The sequence below is a fragment of the Neovison vison genome, chromosome 11 (assembly GCF_020171115.1).
Source record: "Neovison vison isolate M4711 chromosome 11, ASM_NN_V1, whole genome shotgun sequence".
Taxonomy (NCBI): Eukaryota; Metazoa; Chordata; class Mammalia; order Carnivora; family Mustelidae; genus Neogale; species Neogale vison.
In genome coordinates this window covers 67,104,791-67,123,299 of record NC_058101.1, presented here as the reverse complement: position 1 = coordinate 67,123,299, position 18,509 = coordinate 67,104,791, and the positions used below count along the sequence as shown (strand labels likewise).

Here is an 18,509-nt window from a genome sequence, read left to right as displayed (position 1 = left end):
GGGACTCCCCTCAATTTCCCCAGGCACCAGTGGAGCTGGAGTCTTTGAGCTGGACTGAAAGTCCCTAAAAGCTGTGTGGTCACCTTGGCCAACATGGCCCGTCAGCACCCCGACCCTCAGCCACCATTTCCTTCCCATTTCTGTTCCAGCCCGGCCTGGCACTTGGCTCTTGGTCAGGTGCCAGACCAACTCATGCACTGGTGCAGGGCAGAGCTGGGTGGGGCGGGAGGCTTTAGGGACATCAGGATGGGTTTTCCCTCAGATGGTCTGTCCTCTGGAGAGGAGCTGAGCATATTGGCATCTGTCCCTGAAACGAGGACATTCCTAGGGGAGGTGAAGTTGAGCACAGCCTAATTCTGTCACCACCCACCCTCCCCACCCAAGGTCCGGCTGGCCACCCAAGAGCCCTCATCCTGCCCACAGAGAGACTGCGGTCAGGCAAGAGTGAGGCTCTCACGGGCCTATACTTGCCTGGCCCCTGAGCTAAGCCAGAGTGGGGCTCTAAATTCCCATAGCTCCTCCCCTCCAATTTCTCCCAGGTGCAGTGTGAGAAGGAGTGGGTTCCATCCATTCACACTGCAGCTTCCCCCGCCCCAACAGACACACCAGGTCTCCTTACAGATTGGGGAGGATACAGTATTGGGGGGAGAGGGCTATATTTTGGCTTTCTGTGCCTTCCCGGCAAGTGCAGTCCCTACCAACCACTAGAGTCAACATTCTGTGCCTCCTTTGGGGTTCCCTGGGTGCTCCTCTGTGCTGGGCCTGAGTTGGTGAGGATGGGGGACAGTGACAAGCTAGTGTGGTCAGTGTTACCTGGGGGGAAGGCTGTGTTAGCCCCATAGAGGGACATAGGAACCCCTAGAGGTCAGGGAAAACCACCTGAAAAGGGGGACACTTGAGCTAACCCTCATTTCATTTTTGGATTATTCACTGCTAGTATCATATAAGTATGAGTGTTTTTTGTGTATTGATCTTCCTGCTAGCCTGTTTATTAGTTCTAATCACTTTTTAGTAGGTTCTCTGGTATTTTTTCTATATGTAATCATCTAAGTTGTGAGTAGTCTTACTTCTTCATTTCCAACCTGGAGACATTTTATTTCTTTTTCTTGCCCAATTGCCTTGGCCAGCAGCTCTGGTACAAGTTGGATAGAAGCAGCAAGAGCAGAGTTTTCCTTGTCCGTGCTCTTAGGGGAAAGATTTCAGTTTTTAACCATCAAAGATGATGTTGACTATGGGCTTTGCATTAACACCCTTTTACCATGTTGGGGAAGTTTTCTCCTATTCCTAGTTTGTTGAGTGTTGTTCCTAGCAGGAAAGATTGTCACATTTTGTCAAATGCTTTTTCTCTGTCTGTTGAAATAATCGTATGGTTTATCTTTTTTTCCTTTTTGGTATGATGTATTACAATCATTGAATTTTAAGTGTTAACCTTGTGTTCCTGGGATAGAGCACACTTAGCGTGGTGTAGAATCCTTTTTACAAAGTGCTGAATTCAATTTGCTAGTATTTTGGTGAGCATTTTTTTAGAGGGGGGAAGGAAAGAAGGAGAAGGGGCAGAGAGAGAGAGAGAACGCTAAGCAGGCTCCATGTCCAGCGCAGAGCCTGACATGTGGCTCAATCTCACAACCATGAGATCATGACCTGAGCTGAAATCAAGAGCCTGACACTTAACTGACTGAGCTTCCAGGAGGTCCTCGGAGAGGATTTTGGTGTCTAGAATCATAAGAGTTATTGGCCTGTCGTTTTCTTGTGTTGTCTTTGTTTTTGGTATCAAGGTAATGCTGGCCTTATAGAGTGAGTTCCTTCCTCTTCTGTTTTTGGAGGAGTTAACTATGAGTTGGTGTTCATTTGTACCAATTTTTGGAGGCTAACTTAGTTTAGTTGCCCCCTAAAGGAACTGGAAGGCACTGCAGGCAGTGGAAACGGAGCTGTAGCCTGGAGGTGGTGCTTGGTGGTTCTGGGTCTTGGATTCAGGAGCCACTGGGTTTGTATGGCACCAGTCTGTGGGAGGTGGAGGGCAGGAGGAGAGCCTGCTGGGAAAGCTCCATGGGGGCTGGATCTAGAAAGGCCAAGTGCACATGATGAAGCCCTGGAGATTTGGAACAGAGGTGATGGGAATGGCATGTGTGGGTGGGAGAGAACATGCTGAGTGGAGGTGATGGGGGAGAGAATGGAAGCCGGGGAGGAAACTGAGACAAGGGATTGTGGGGAGGAGGACAAGCAGGGGGCCTGGGAGGAGCAGGAGGAGGCAGTGGCCCTGAGTATGCTGCCAGGGAAGGCATTGGCAAGGGCACTGGGAGCAGAGGCACACAGGTGGGACAGAGCCTCTCCCTGCAGTGGCAGGCGGCACCCAGAGCCAGCCTGAAGTGAAGGCGGGGAAACCAGGAACCAGTGCTGCGCACAGCTGCACAGCTGCACAACTGCACAGCTGCACAGCTGCGTGGGAGCACAGAGCCCCTGCCCCAGCTGGCCCAGCTGACCCGCAGCCTGTATGCAGGAGGGAGATAGAAGAGGCAGAATGCTTGGGGGGCCGGCAAGGCCATCACCTACCTTTGGCCAGCCTGGGGGTCTCCTCGGAGAGGAGCCCACATCTATAGAACAGGTGGGAACTGCCAAGGACTGGACGTCTGTCTGGCTCCTGCAGGGAACCCCGGGGGGTGGAGACCGGTGGCGGCAGATGGGTGAAAAAACCTGCCTGAGAGGGGACGGGAGGACCCACAGACCCAGCCGGAGCCCCAGTGGCAACCAGCTTCACCCCGGCCACAACCCGCGGAGGCCGGCCGCACTCGCCCCCGTTTGCGGAGGCGCAGACGGAGGCCCTGGGAAGACGAGACCCTCTCCCGAAGGGGCTGGCCAACCGGGGTGCCTGGCGGGCTCGGGGCAGCACTCAGACGTCCGCGTTGCGCCCCGGAGCCCCTGGGGAAACTGAGGCCCCGCGCGAGGGGAGGGAGCGGTCCGCGGTGGGGCGCGGAGCGCCGGGTCTCCACCTGCCGCGCCCGCCCCGCCCGCGAGGGGAGGAGCCGGCGGCCGGGGGGCGGGGGGCGCGGGGGCTGCGGCGGCGGGGCGCGCGGCATGGCGGGCGCGGGGCACGGCCGGCCGGGCTGGGGCGGGCGGGAGGCGGGCGCGGGGGGGGCCGGCCCGGGGCAGTGTCGGTGCGCGCAGGGGCGGCGGGTCGCCGCGTGGACACCGTGAGTACCGAGCCCGGAGCGCTAGCCCCGCTTCCTGGGGGAACAAAGGCGGGCGTGGGCCGGGCGGGGCGCGGGGGTTCCGTACCGGGCAGCAGGCTCCGGGGGGCCGGGACCGAGACTTTGTTCCGAGCCTCAGCTGTGGGCGGGGGCCGGGCCGGGGCTGGTTGGTGCGCGCGGAGCCGGAGGGGGCAGCCCAAGCCCTGGAGGAGGTGAGCCTTTGGTGGAGGATGCTGGCTCGTCCGCAGCCCAGTGGCTTTCTTTGTGTGTGTGTGTGTGTGTGTTTTGGGGAACGGGGTCTGTAGTGGCAGGAGCCCCAGGGGACAGGGCCTCTGTGTCTGACCCTGGCTGCAACGCTGGTGGCTCAGTGGGACACGGACCACACTCCCTATTTACACTCCGAGTCCACTGGGCCCCAGGAAGGACCAGGCACCAGGGTTAGTGGGGGCAGGCACAAGAGAAATAGTGCCTCCGGGCAGGGTTGGGGGGGTAGTCTTGAATATATGTAGGCATTCAGATGCCTCACAGAAGAGGGGACTGTGACATGATCCCAGGGTCCTGGGATCGAGTCCCACATCAGGCTCCTTGTCCAGCGGGGAGCCTGCTTCTCTCTCTGCCTGGCACTCTGCCTGCTCTGACAAATAAATAGAATCTTAAAAAGAAGAAGAAGAAGAGGGGACAGTGAACCTGGGTCTTGAAGGATGAATAGGAGTTCTTCATGTGAGAAGGGGGAGTGGTCAGGCATGCCAGGCAGAAGCCAGGGTGGGAAAGAGCCTGGCATGTTTCAGGGAGAACGGCTAGGATGATGAGCAGGAGGCTGGATGGGGAGCAGGGGAAACAGGGAACAGGGTGGATACCAGTCAACCCACCAGAAGGTCATCGTGGCCGCTGCCAACAAGCGTGTGGTGTATGTCAGGCTGTGTCCACTCTGTGTCCCCATTTTATAGCCCCAACAACTACGGCCTAGGGATCCCCCAGAGAGCTGAGCCAGGGTGGGAACTAGAGACTCAGGGCTACCTGCTTTCCTGCTTCCTGGTCTTAGGGCCTTAAGAAAGGGATGGACAGAAGCTGGCTAAAGGCAGGCAGGAGGGGTGCCTGGGTGGCTCAGTGGGTTAAAGCCTCTGCCTTTGGCTCAGGTCATGATCCCAGGGTCCTGGGATCGAGCCCCGCAACAGGCAGCCTGCTTCCCCTCCTTCTCTTTTTGCCTGTCTCTTTGCCTGCTTGTGATCTCTGTCAAATAAATAAATAAATAAATCTTTTTAAAAAAAAAAAAAAAAAAAAGGCTGGCAAGAGTGGAGAGTAGGGCATTTGGGGCCATGTCCCTCATCCCTTCTCTGCTAAGGAACAGAGATAATGGAGAGGATGCCCGAGGCCTGCCCCGGCCCCTGTACCTTTTAAAAGCCAATATAGTCATCTCCTCCTGGAAGCCTCCTCCCTGGGAGGCTCCATCATAGGCTGACCTGGCATACAGACTTGGGGTGGTTATGGCATTAGGCCTGACTTACCTGGGCCGATGGTTTCTTTCTTTTTTTTTTTAATTAATTAATTTACTTATTTATTTGACAGAGAGAGAGAGATCACAAGTAGGCAGAGAGGCAGGCAGAGAGCCTGACGAGGAGTGGAGAGCCCAACGAGGAGCAGAGAGCCCGACGCAGGGCTCGATCCCAGGACCCTGAGATTATGACCTGAGCTGAAGGCAGAGGCTTAACCCACTGAGCCACCCAGGTGCCCTAGGCCAGTGGTTTCTTGAATTTATTCACTGCTATCCCCTAGCCTCCCTGTGGGGCTGTTAGTTCGGCCGTTGTGTGCTGAGTGAACCAACAATAGTGAAGGAATATGCCCCGTTCTCAGTGTCTCTGGGGCTCAGGTGTGTGGCCAGATAGACCAGGTGCTGATCAAGTGGACCAGGTGGCCCTTTCTTTCCCTGGGGTCCCACCTGGAAGTTGGTTCCCTACCCCTTGCTGCCTCGACCCTTTAGGCTGTCTCTAGGATCTCAGTGGTGTATCCCCCAGCCAAGCCATCTAATGTCCCCCAGTCCTGGCTGAGACATGTTTCCTCCTTTTTTTGCAGCTTCATGGCAGCTGAGGAGATGCATTGGCCCGTCCCCATGAAGGCCATTGGTGCCCAGAACTTGCTAACCATGCCTGGGGGCGTGGCTAAGGCCGGCTACCTGCACAAGAAGGGTGGGACCCAGCTGCAGTTGCTCAAATGTGAGTCCTCTGGGTGGCAGGGAACATGATGGGAGGGTATGGGAATGGGCCTGAGCCCCAGCCCTGTGGCCCCACTGCCCTGTTGGACCTCTGTGGGCAAGCAACTTGTCTCTCTGAGCCTCTGCCCAGACATGGTAGGCCCTCCATTGTTTTCCTTCCCTGCATGGCCAGTACCCCCGAGGGACCTGAGTCAGCCTCCTCGTTCCCCAGGACTGTGGGATGACTTGGGGTGCTACTGCAAAATGGAGATAGGATGGGCATTTGGTACACGGTGCTTCATCTGCACCAGGGGCTGGGGGCCTTCGGTGGCCTGGTGGGTGTGGCCTTGTACCATCCCATGGGTGTTCAGTGAGTTGGTTGGTGACTTGGTCCAGCTGCATGAGGCCAAGGCTCTGGTCCCTAGGACAGCAGTTTGGCAGAGAGTGGGGGCCCCCAGGTCTGGGAGATGCCCAGTTGTCAGGACATTGAAGGTCAAAGAGCATCAGGGCTTTGCCTGTCACTCTGACCATGCATGAGCTCCCCATGCTATGACTTTTGGCCCTAGCTTTGTGCTTTGGTGGGCCAGCCTAGGTGGTCAGAGTCTCCCCCTGCCATTGGTGTGGCCAGGCCTGCCTTGGAGGGTGGTGCTCTGGGGCCTGTCATCCTGCCTGTGGTTTGCTTACAGTGCGCCTCACAGTGGGCTCCCTGCAAGGAGGCAGCAGGCTAGCCCAGCTCCCTCCCCTTCCCTTTAGTGGGGTTCAAAGGCAGGAAGACTGCCCTGAGCCACCCAGGGCCTCTGGGATAGCTGCCCTGTGGGATCTGCCCAACAGCCCCCCAAGGCTCACCTCTGCCCTCGTCATGCCACCCTCAGGGCCGCTGCGTTTTGTCATCATTCACAAGCGTTGCATCTACTACTTCAAGAGCAGCACGTCAGCCTCCCCACAGGGCGCCTTCTCTCTAAGCGGCTACAACCGGTAAGTGCCCCGTAAGTTCCCGGTAAAGTGCCTGCTGCCTGCCATGCCCACTGTGCCCTGGCCAGGCCTGTCACTCGGTCCTGCCCACCCCTATGGAGGGTCCAGGCTGTCTTGAGACGGCTCCCACCCCACCCTTTGGATCCTGGCCAGCCTCTCCCACTTGCTCTCAGCCTCCCTGGGGCCAGGCGGGGGGCTGGGCTTCCTGCGCTCTTCTCAGCAGAGGCTCCTGGGTCCCCATTCGGCTTCCACTCCCCTTCCCTGCTCACCCAGCGCTTCTCCTACCCTAACCTCCTTCCAAGGCGCCAGGAACACACTTCATCCTGAGCCCTGCCTCAGGCCTCCCTGGCTTCGGGGCCTCGCAGGCTAGACCCAGCTCCTTGCTTTAGAGGAATGGGCGGGGGACTGCGTCCATCCCACAAGTGCCTCTGTGCGAATGGGCAGGTGGGCGCAGAGGAGCCTTCTAGATAGGATGGGGAATGTTGGCAAGGAAGACCTTATTAGCCCCACTTGGGCCCACCCCACAGCATCAGGGGCCTGCAGAGTGGGTGAAGTGTGACTCCTGGGCTCTAGGTCTTAATGTCACAGCATGGGCCTAGTTCCCTGGGGCATGAGGTGGGTGCCTCCCAGCTCCCTAGGAGGGCCCAGCCCCTCCTGTCTCTGAACACCTAAAGGTCCCATGTCAGTTGCAGAACAGAGTGACTCAAGGTTGTGGCCACAGACTCAGTGGGGAGGACTTGCCCAGGCATCCAGCCCCATGCCAGGCCTCCAGGCCAGCTGGGGCACCACTAAGGAGGGGACGAGCCTAGAGCTTGTGGCTGCCAGTGGGCATCCATGGCTCAGAGCTCTGGGGTACCCCCTGCTGCCCTTGCCCTCAGCCTGGTGGAGGGGCACACCTGCCCCAGGTGACTAGCCTGGTGGGGCTCCCCCATGGCAGACTTTGTGATCTCGATATATCCTGGTGGGGGGAGTAGCCACAGTAAGTCACGTCCCCTCTGTGTTCTCCAGGATGCCCCTGTGGGGGCAGCAGGAGTGGGGACAGCGGCTGACATGCTTGGGCCCCCAACAGGCAGGCCCGCCAGGGCAGGCAGGTGGCCTCCAAGTAGAGGGAGATTGGTGGGTGGCGAAGGCGACGTGTCCTCGTTCTGCAGCCATGTGGGCTGCTGCTTCCAGGACAAGCTCCCGGACCCCAGAGCCCTGTCTGCTTGGTGCCCAGTCCTCACCTGAAGCTTTTAGAACTTTGACCTGGAGGATCCGCAAGATGGGCCTTCCAGACACAGCTGCATCCTTGAGGGCATGATGGGTGAGGGGTTCCAGGACCGTCAGGCTGACCGGGGGGTGACCACCGGCCCTGTGCCCTCAGGGTGATGCGGGCAGCTGAAGAGACAACGTCCAACAACGTCTTCCCCTTCAAGATTGTCCACATCAGCAAGAAGCACCGCACCTGGTTCTTCTCGGCCTCCTCCGAGGACGAGCGCAAGGTGAGCCTATATTTGGGGTCAGGGGGCTGACAGGGCCACCGTCCAGGCACTGAGGGCATGTGGTGGGGATGCGTTGCCCCTCCTCAAGCCCATGGCCTGGTACCAGCACCCCACGCTCAGGAGGCATCTCAGAAAGAGCTCTGAATGGGCCACAGCAGGGCCAGAGCCCCCACAAGGCCACAGGGGTCGTCTCCCTGACCTTCGTGCAGGCCAGCCTGGGGAGGAGGTGGGTGGAGCCCTGTCCCGGGCCGCACACACCCATGGTCCACACACACCCACCACACCCCGACTGCCCCACAGAGCTGGATGGCTTTGCTGCGCAAGGAGATCGGCCACTTTCACGAGAAGAAGGAGTTGCCCCTGGACACCAGGTGGGCCAGGGCAGGGGAGGGGGGCCTGGGCTTGGCATGTGTGCCTGCCTCCCACCTCTGGAGGCTTGGCCCAGGCCATGTGTCCGTGTGTGTGCATGTGCGTGTGTATGCGCTTGTGCCCGTGTGTGTGCATGTATGTGTATGCATGCGTGCACACCCACTGGCAGTCTCTACAGGGCAGAAGGGACGTGGGGTTTGCCCTGAGGCCTGGCCCTGTGTGGTCAGGCAGGGGAGTGAGGGGGGGCACCACAGTCTGTGGTCCCTGGGTCTGTGTTTCTCACCTGTGAGGAGCTTCTCCGACTGTGTGTTTTTTCCTTGTGTTTATCTGTGGGTCTAGCTCTGTACATGTCCACGTGTCTGTGTGTGGTGTCTGTGCGTATGTCCGCAGCTGTGTGTGTGTCTGTGCATCAGTCACATGTCTGAGGGCATGCGTGTACGTCCATATGTGTGAATGCAAGGGAGCTCCCCTGCCCGGTGCTCACTGTGCCCCACCCCTGCCCCCTACCTCAGTGACTCCAGCTCGGACACAGACAGCTTCTATGGTGCAGTTGAGCGGCCTGTGGACATCAGCCTATCCCCGTACCCCACAGACAACGAAGGTGAGGCCTGCCTCTGCACACCTGTCCCACCCCCTCCACACCTGGCCACCCCCGCCATGGGAGGCGTGGCTGGCTGTCTTCCCCATGCAGCCCAGGTCTGGGGTTCGTGCCCTGGCTGGGGCCTCCCTGACCCTCAGCTCCCAGTGTCCTGAGGGCCCCTGGGTGCAGCTGGGCCTAGGCCATCCTGTATCTGATGCTCCATGCACCTTACAGATTATGAACATGAGGATGAAGATGACTCGTACATGGAGCCTGACTCCCCCGAGCCCATGGAGCCTGAGGGTAGGTGGGCAGCCTCTGAGCCTGGGGGTCTCCTGGGGCTGGAACCCGGAGCAGAGCCCCTCCCAGACTGGGAGTACTGGCCTGAGTCCTGCTCCGCGGGGCCTCAGTTTCCCTGTTGTGGCCCAGGTATCAGGAGGACTGATCTGGCTGGCTCTGCTCACCGGCTCCTCCCACGTCCAGGTAGCCTGGGGTGGAGCGGACAGCTGATTTGCAAATAAGTGAGGTGGAGGGGCCCACACGTGTGATGCTGAGCACAGGGTGGCTCTGGGGTGGAAAGTGGGGAAGGAGGGACTTGAAGAGTGGGTGTCTCAGTTCCCTGGAGCACCTCTGGGCTAGCCTGTCACTTATCCACCTGCTCCCCCTGCCCTGACCTCCTGAATCATGTGGCCTGGCATGGGAGAGTAGCATACACGCCACGTCACATACATGTGTCACAGCGAAGCATAGGGCCCGACAGGGGAGGGCTGTGCCTTTGTCCTGCCATCTGTCCCTTCCCACTAGCCCTTCCACTGTCCTGGGAACTTGGGATAATCCCTCTACACCTGGCCTCCCTGTTCCTCTGCCTGCTCTCCTTCAGTGACCTTGTTCTCTGCCCTTCTCAGCCCCTGTCACTCAAGTGCAGCAGGGGCAGATCCAGCCCCCTTTCCTGCTCCTGGTCCCCTCCCTCTGAAGCAACCACCAGGAGCTGTGGGCCATGAGCCTTGACTTCCCTCCTGGCACAGAGCCTGTGGTGCCAGCCCATGTCCATCTTCCCTGCCCCCGAACTGCAGCCATGCGTGGCTAGAGATGAGCACGTAGGGGCCTCAGTTTGTTCCCCGGTGCATGCCCACAGACCTGCCCACACACTTGTTCCGAACCCTTCTGAGTCCCTACTCCAAGCAGGCTATCCCCTCTCTCCCAAACATCTCTCATTCTGGTGACCTCCCCATTCTCAGACGCAGCACTTAGCACCTGTGAATCTAGCTGTACGTGACCCAGGGCTCTATTCCCTGTTCCTCAGCTGCCTCGCTCAGTGCTGGGCGCCTTGTGCTCTGGGTCCTCTCCCACCTCACTCAGCCCTACACCAGCCCCTTAATGCCATCCACAGGAGATGGGCCATCCAGGACTTAGGCTTACCCCACCGCTCTGGGACAGCCAAGGTCATGGAGAACCTGTCCACTGGCCTTTCCAGCCAGTGCCCCTCCTGGAACTCCAGACCTGTGCCCTGATGGCCCCCCTACACCCTTGCCTCTCCTCAAACCCCAGACCTGTGTCCCCACGGCTGCCCACACAGCCTCGCCTCTCCTTGAACCCCAGACCTGCACCCCGACAGCCTGCCCCACACCCTCGCCTTTCCTGGAACTCCAGACCCAGGCCTGACAACCCACCCCACACCCTCGCTTCTCGAACCACAGACCTATGGCCTGACGGCCCGACTCATACCCCCACCTCTCTCCTAAACCCCAGACCTGCGCCCCAACGGCCTGCACCATACCCTTGCTTCTCTTTGAACCACAGACTTGTGGCCCGACAGCCCAACCCATACCCTTGCCTCAAACCCCAGACCTGTGCCCCGATAGCCCCCCATCCTCGCCTCTCCTCAAACCCCAGACTTGTGCCCCAATGGCCTCCCATACCCTTGCCTCCCCTTGAATCCCAGACCTGTGCCCCGACGGCCCACCCCCACCCTTGCCTCTCCTCGAACCCCAGACCTGTGCTCTGACAGCCCTCCCCACACCCTTGCCTCTCCTTGAACCACAGATCTGCACCCCAACTGCCTGCCCCGCACTCTCTGTGTTCTTACAGCCAAGTAAGTACAGCCCTCATCTTCCTCCCAAGCTGCTCCTGTCCATCCTGCTCACCTATCTTAGTGGGAATAGCTTCCCCTCACTCAGAGTCCCCCTTGCCTCTTCTCTCTCACCTCTACTTCTGGGAAGCTGATGGCTCCAGAAGCTTGTGGGGATCCCACATGGAGGAAGAATGAGGAAGGCCGGGGCATGGAAGTTGGTGGTGTTGGCCCAGCTTCCAGCAGGTAGCACATGCTCACTGACTGGGTCCCTTTGCTCTGCAGACACCCTGACCCACCCACCGGCCTACCCGCCGCCTCCTGTGCCCACACCCAGGAAACCAGCCTTCTCCGACATGCCCCGTGCTCACTCCTTTGCCTCCAAGGGCCTGAGCCCCCTGCTGCCACCCCCACCCCCTAAACGTGGCCTCCCTGACGCCAGCCCAGCTCCCGAGGACTCCAAGAGGGACCCACTGGGCCTGAGGCGGCCTGAGCCTGGCCCCAGGGGGTCCCTGGCCCCACGGAGGATGAGTGACCCCCCGCTTGGCCCCCCGCCAACCACGCCCAGCCTCTGGAAACCCCCTTGCTTCCGTGAGAGTGCCAGCCCCAGCCCAGAGCCCCGGGTCCCCAGCCATGGGCCTGGCTCTGCCTGCAGCTCTGCCGGCATGGCTGCTGCCTCCTCCAGGAACTGTGACAAACTCAAGTCCTTCCATCTGTCTCCACGGGGGCCACCCACACCTGAGCCTCCACCTGTGCCGGCCAACAAGCCCAAGTTCTTAAAGATGGTGGAAGAGGCCCCCGTCGGGGAGGCAGCCAGGCCCAGACTCTTTGTGCCCCCTGTGGCCCCCAGGCCCCCCGCACTGAAGCTGTCCACGCCTGAAGCCACAGCCAGGCCAGTGGTCCTGCCGAGGACAGAGAAGCCACCCCTTCCCCACCTGCAGTGAGTAGACTTGGCGCCGGTGCCCCCTGGACCCCCTCCCCAATGGCTGGGTTCTTGTGTGGGTGCCCTGGCCTCCTCAACTTTGGCACAGTGCTTGCGATGGGTACCAGGCAGCCATAGCGTGAGAGCAGAATGGCTGCCTGATGGCCCCGGCCTCCTGTGGCCCTGCAGCCACTCCTGCAACTGACCCACCCCTGCCCCAGAGGAAGGTCCAGCCTCATGGGTGGTGGGCCTGGGGCCCATTGCTATCTGGGGAGCAGTGGGCAAGGGGATCTTTGGGGAAACAGGCCTCCCAGGGCCCGTGCAGTGTCAGGGGAGGGGGCTTCAGGGCTGAGCACCTGCTCTGGGATAGCTTGGGCTGGGAGCTGCTAGGAGCTGGTGGGCCTTTGCAGGCCCTCCTGAGCTGACACTGTCCTTCCCTGCCTGGGGTCTGGAGCCACCAGGGCTGCCTTTGTGCCCTTCCTGACTGGGAACTCGCCAGAATGCAGAGTATGTTGGTGACTGATCCTCGAGGTCTGTTCAAAACACTTTGTTCTTTATTGCTGGGCACTGTTGGGGGACTGATGTGTCCCCTGCTGGCACAGTGTCACTCATTCCAACAACCTGAGGTCAGCAATGTCTGGGGCCCCAAACCACGAAGGTTCTAGGAGCCACAGGGGGAGTCCTGAGTGGGCATGCTAGCCCAGTACTCCCTGAAGGCCTATGACTCTGGCATCCTTCTCCCTAGGACTCTTAGCTCTGCTGTCCGAGGGAGGGTGCCCCATGATGGTTCCTGTTTCACAAGGGGCCGCAGGTGTGCAGACTGGGTCAGTTTGCCGTGAGCTATGGCCCAGCCCTGGCCATAGCCCAGTGTGGGCTCTGTCCGTTTGTATCACCTGTTCTCTGTGGCTTGGGGAGGTGTGTGACTAGGCCAGGGTCACAAAGCTGGTTAGCTGCAGAGCTGGGGCCCGGCCCCCCAGCTTGGGGCCTTCTGCAGCGTCCAGGGCACTTGCCTGTGCTATGACGACAGAGGAGTTCAGGCCCCCAGCACCCCTCTTGACAGCGGCATTGGCAGCCGTAAGCCAGGAGCAGGCAATTCCTATTGTCCCAGGGCGGTCGGCACTGGCCTATCTCAGAGCTCTCTGGTCTGGGCCTCTGACAACCATTGGGGTGAACAGGGGTGGTGGGTGGAGGGTGGAGGGCTGTGACAGTGATGTGCCCTCCTCTCCTTGCTCCCCTCCCAGGAGGTCACCCCCTGATGGGCAGAGTTTCAGGAACTTCTCCTTTGAAAAACCCCGACGGCCCTCAAAGGCCGACAGCACCGGTGGGGAGGACTCTGACGAGGACTATGAGAAGGTGGGGCCAGGGGGAGAGCCCAGCTTGCAGCAGTGGGTGGGAGGCTGGGGAAGAGCTGCCGGCCAGGGCGGCTCCTCACTGAGCATCTTGAGGGAGGAGCTGCCCAGGATGCCGGAGTTGTCGGTGGGGGGGGGGTGCGGGAGCACCGTGCAAAGCCCCAGATCTGGGCACAGGCTGGCAGCCCGCGGTGAGGGTGGGGCACTGGCTACAGGCATCACTCGGATCCTGACCCTGACCACCACTGGTGTCTCCAGGTGCCGCTGCCCAGCTCTGTGTTTATCAACACCACGGAATCCTGCGAAGTAGAAAGGTTAGCACCCAGCCCTTCTTTCTCCAAATCCTCGTTTTTCGCAGACATGTGGTCCCCCACTTTTCTGTCCCCCTCACCTGCCTTATTGCTGGGCAGTTGCTAGCACAGGGACATGGCGCCGAGGACAACAGAGGCCATGGACACAGTCCCGGGGCTGGTGGTCACCCTGGGCGTGGCCCTCTCGCAGCCTGTTGCTCTTGGGACCTGTGCTGTCGAAGAGCAAGAAGACAGAAAGCCACACTGAGGACCAGGGCTGGAGGGTCCCCGTGAGCGAGGTCTGAGGATGGTTTGCCTGCTGACACAGCTGTTGTATTTTAGGCTGTTCAAAACCACAAGCCCCCAGGGAGAGCCCCAGGATGGACTCTACTGCATCCGGAACTCCTCTACCAAGTCGGGGAAGGTAGGCGTCCCAAGCGTCACCCTGCTGGGCTGAGGCCCCTGGGGACACGGCTATGTGGCAGCTCCTCTCTGCTCACACCCAGGCTGATGGCCAGTGCGGGGCTTTGTAGTGTACACACCCCTTCCCCAGACGGCTCTGATCAGGAATCTCGGCCAGCTCTGTTCTGGGGGTCTCTGCTTGGCAGCCACTGCCCTGTCTGTTGTCAAGAACTGAACACCGTTTGCAAACTGGGGGAGATACTGGCCAGTCCCCCAGCATAGGTAGGAGCTGCGCAGGAAGCACTGGGTGTCCCAGACTCAGGTGGGGCTGGGGGTTTTCAGGCACCTGCAGGGGAGGCTCCCTGGGGCCGACGGAATAGAAGTTGGCTGCCAGTACCTCTGCCCTTACGAGGGTGGCTTGCAGTGAGCCTCACTTTTCTGCTTCTTTTCCTTCGTTATTTATTTCCTTATTTATTTAAGTGAGCTCCATGCTCAACAGCGGGGCTTGTGCACATGACTCCAAGATCCAAGATCAAGAGTCGTACGGTCTACGGATAGAGCTAGCCTCTCTCTGTTCTGTGTGTGTCAGAAATGGTCCTAGGGTGAGCCACGTACCTGGTACTGCTTCTCGAGTCTCCCCAGAGGCTGTCAGGGCAGGTCCACTGAGGCTGGGGTCTGCCCATTTAGACCCTGCTGGCTGTGTCCCTCCCCAGGTCACCAGGAAGGCCCTGGGACCCAGCTCTGTGCTTCTGCCTGTTCTTTGGTCCCTGTGCCCATCCCCCAAGGCTGGGGCTGCTCTCCACTGACCCATCTGCTGCTGCTCTCCCTGCAGGTTCTGGTCGTGTGGGATGAGAGCTCCAACAAAGTGAGGAACTACCGCATCTTCGAGAAGGTGGGCCCCGCCCCAGGGCCCTGGCTGGAAGGGCACCCCTCCCTGGGCCTTGAGTGGGATGGGGGGTGGGGGTGGGGGTGGCAGACACAGAGCCGACACAGGGCAGCTGGGAACTGGCCTGGCTGTTATCCTCACTGCTGACCACCCCCTGTCACGGGAAAGCCCCGCAGACTCTGCTGCTCTTTCCCCCGCCCAGGACTCGAAGTTCTACCTGGAGAGCGAGGTGCTGTTCGTGAGTGTGGGCGGCCTCGTGGAGCACTACCACACACACGTGCTGCCCGGCCACCAGAGCCTGCTGCTGCAACGTCCTTACGGCTACACGAGACCCAGGTGACGCCGGCGACTCCTGCTGCTGTGCAGAGACCAGCCACGGGGGCGGTGACCCCAGGCCACACAGATGAGATGGGCCCACTGGGGTGATGAGCCAGATGTAGCACCGTGATCCTTCCCAGGGCCTCCCCAACAGATACCTTCTAGAATCTTACAGGCCAGGCTCCTCTCAGCAGGCTGGGTCCTTGGGGCTTGGCCAGGCTCTGCTCTCCAAAGGATGGGGGGGCCGGGAGTGCTCTCCTGTGACACGTACCCCACCCTGCCCCAGCTCCCCAGAGCCCGCGGTCCCAGGACCGAGCCCTGCCTGGGCTTTGTGGACAAGAATTGTGGTCATCCCTCCCACTCCCCAGCTCCCCCAGCACACTAACCCGGCACTGTGCTGGGAGCTGGGCAGGACTGGGCATTTGGGGCAGGGGCAGGGGCTGGTCCCAGGACTGCCACCCCCAGGTGGCAAAGACAACAGGCTCTAGGAGGGGCTGTTGATGTACAATAAAGCACAGATGACCTTTCCCACAGTGGCCAGGGTTTCACTGGGAAGGAGGGGAGGACCAGCCTCACTGAGTACCCACATCCACATCCCAGGAACGACTCTCGAAGCTCAACTCCCAGGAAACCTATGAAGTGCTTGTCTTCAGGGCGCAGGCCAGTAAAGATCTTGTTCTGGGCACATAGCTAGGTACAGAACAGGACCCAAACTCGGGCAGTCTGGACTCAGAGCCTATAATCCAAGGTGCCATGGGTCAGGTACAAGGCAGTGGGACTGCAGAGCAGAAAAGCCCTCTATCTACAGTGGGGTCATTTGCTGGATTAACAAATGGTTCCCTGGGTGCACCCGGGCCCCAGGCCAGTGGAGTGTGCCTGGCTGGGAGCTCCAGGAAGACTTCTTAGAGGAAGAAGTGGCTACAGTGGGTTGGGAAGAGTAGGTCCTGTTCAGACTAAGTGTGGGTGAGGATGGTGGTCCCCAGATGCCTGAGTCCTCTGGACAATACCCAGCTCAAGTCCAGCCCTGACCACCCCTTCCTGCCTGCCGTGGAATTCCAGGAACCACTGTCCCTGGCACGGCCATCCAGGCTGGACTGCTGTGTTTGTGTGGAAACAGACTCCGCTTAGGGTCAGTGCTGGCCAGGACCCAGGGGGTATCAGATCCTCTCTGCACCTCGTTTTGGGCAAGAATTTCACCCTGTGAGATTCAAACCCAGGACAGTGGTGTGCCCAACAGCCAGGGATTCATCCTCTGGAGAGGGCCCTTTGTTTGTATTTCCTTCCACCAGCCCCAGGGCATGTTGTGGGGGTGGGCAGCTGGCTGGGGGAGGGGGAGGGATGAGGCCACTGTGAATGGGAGAGGTCCTGGGGGAGTATGACCGCCATCTGCTTCCAGGAACCAAGTGTCCAACACTGTCCTGCAGATGTTTCCTCTAAATCCTGCTGGGGGGCGGGGGAGGGTCAGCATGGGCATTGTCCAGTTGGGACAAGTTGGGTCCAGTTGGGAAGGTTTAGGCATTCCACACTAGCTTGGGGAACCAACAATCAATTCTCCCAGTCCTGAACTAGTGCGGGGAGCCCATGGAGGCATGCTGTTCCCTACTGTGGCTGTGGCTTCCCTTCCCCTTAAGTTATAAGTGGAGGTTGGGACCAGGAAACGGTTTCTAGTTAGTGCCTGGGGTGAGGGGGGTCTGCTTGCGAGTGAGACACTGTGTGATACAGGATACCCTGTCACGTCTAGCTGACTTGTGGCCAGCTCAGCGGCAAAAATGTATTTGAGGACTGCCGAGCTGGAAAGTGCATGGGGCTCTGGGGCGCAGAGCCAGGTGACAGGACCTCTGGTCACTTGGACAGATGAGGCCTGTGGCTGCCCAGGGCCCACTCTGGGGCCTGAACTGGCTTTACCTCTCCTCCCAGGCCCGAGGCCTGCTCAGGACAGACTCCCACCTGTTTGGGAACTGACCCAGGACCCGGGGCCTCAGTAGAGATTTTTACTGTAAACAGAGACATTTAGAACCAGAAGAGACCTCACGAAACAAATCTGGAGGGGCTCCCTTCAGCTGAGGTCATGATCCCAGCATCCTGGGATCCAGCCCGGGTCACGCTCCCTGCTCAGCGGGGAGCCTGCTTCTCACTCTCCTACTGTCCCTTCCCTCTGTTTATGTTTTCAGTCTCTCTCAAATAAATAAATAAAATCTCTAAAATTAAAAAAAAAATCTTAGACAAAAACAAAAATAACTCCTGAGATGTTCCACATCCTGCCCCAGCTCTGGGTCACGCTGCGGGGACGCCCCCTGCTGGTCCAAGGAGGCTCTCCCTGCACCCTAGGGGGACAGGGGGCGCTGACAGGGCATCAAGGCAGAAGAGGCAGCAGCCTGGGGCCAAGTGGCTTCCTGCCCAGTGCCCACCGGGACTGGCCTCTGGATGGGAGGCCTGGAGGACACAAAGAACACACAGGGAATATGGAGCAGAGCTGGCGCTCACACCAAATCCACGTGTCTCTAGAGGAGGGCAGTGAGGGGAAGAGCGCCTCTGTGTCTCTGGCTGTGACCCAGACCCTCCAAGCCCCCCACTGGGCAACTTGCCACATCCAGTTCTCTGTCTCTGCCTGTATGCCCTATCCCTCCCCCTGGGAAAGACTGCCTGATGGGATGGCCTCAGGGAAGACTCCAGTCCTGGGGGGACAGTGACCCTTGAAGAAGGTTTGAAGTGGCCATCTCCCATTCAGCGACCTTCCAGCACACTCTCACCAGGGGAAGAGTCTTGAGACACAGAGCAGACCCCAAACACATCCACTTCCTTCAGGCCTTCCTTGGGTCCTCATGAATCCTTAGCAACTGCCTAAGAGCTGCCCCTGCGTCACCTCCATCTCCAGCTCTGGCCACACTCTGAGCTACTCAGAGCTAAACCACACTCCTTTTTTCTTTGATTTCCGGTAAAGCAAGATACACATTCAGGAAAAGTGAGCAAAACACAAATGTGCAGCCTAGAAAATTGCTATGAGGTGAGCATACTTATGATCCCATCAGGAGGTAACCTCTCCAGCCCCCATGTATCCTCCCCATCACAGCTCCACCACTCCAAGTCTCATCAGCCCTGCCCCGGCTTTGGGGAGGCTCTGTCCTTGTTCGCCATTAAGCCTTCACCACTCAGTTATATGTCCATCACAGCGGTGTCTTGTTTTTGTATTTTATGTGAGTGGAATCCTACAGATAAAAGCTTTGACATCTGGCTCCTTCGGCTCATCATGTCTTTGAGATGCGGCTGCATTGCTGGGCTTAGCTGTAGTTTGTTCAAGTTCATTTCTGGAAACCGTTCCATTATATCACAGTTCACAGGTTTTATTTTATTGTAGTTGGACATTTGGTTTGTTTCCAGGTGGGGGAAGTCAGACAATGCTGCTAGCAACAGTCTTACTCGTTTTCTGATGCATGCCTGCACGAGGTTCTCTAGAGTATGAACTCAGGAATCTGACCTCTGGGGTCCAGGGCATCAGGAA

The 18,509-nt window shown here is 59.2% G+C and overlaps 1 protein-coding gene across 3 annotated transcripts in view; it reads left to right on the top strand.

The window, feature by feature from the left end:
* SH3BP2 (SH3 domain binding protein 2) overlaps window positions 1–15,538 on the top strand; it is a 35,346-nt gene extending 19,808 nt beyond the window's left edge. For 2 of the 3 annotated variants that reach the window (XM_044267908.1, XM_044267906.1), the window contains 13 exons: window positions 5,256–5,395; window positions 6,246–6,348; window positions 7,709–7,826; window positions 8,127–8,197; window positions 8,708–8,796; window positions 9,010–9,078; window positions 9,205–9,258; window positions 11,129–11,783; window positions 13,007–13,118; window positions 13,373–13,428; window positions 13,747–13,828; window positions 14,639–14,698; window positions 14,895–15,538. In XM_044267908.1, the coding sequence (XP_044123843.1) occupies window positions 5,260–5,395; window positions 6,246–6,348; window positions 7,709–7,826; window positions 8,127–8,197; window positions 8,708–8,796; window positions 9,010–9,078; window positions 9,205–9,258; window positions 11,129–11,783; window positions 13,007–13,118; window positions 13,373–13,428; window positions 13,747–13,828; window positions 14,639–14,698; window positions 14,895–15,032 (1,743 nt within the window). In that variant the 5' untranslated portion in view covers window positions 5,256–5,259 and the 3' untranslated portion in view covers window positions 15,033–15,538. The remainder of the gene's footprint in view (window positions 1–5,255; window positions 5,396–6,245; window positions 6,349–7,708; window positions 7,827–8,126; window positions 8,198–8,707; window positions 8,797–9,009; window positions 9,079–9,204; window positions 9,259–11,128; window positions 11,784–13,006; window positions 13,119–13,372; window positions 13,429–13,746; window positions 13,829–14,638; window positions 14,699–14,894) is intronic. The other variant, XM_044267907.1, reaches the window with a different exon arrangement.
* Window positions 15,539–18,509: the final 2,971 nt, after the last annotated feature.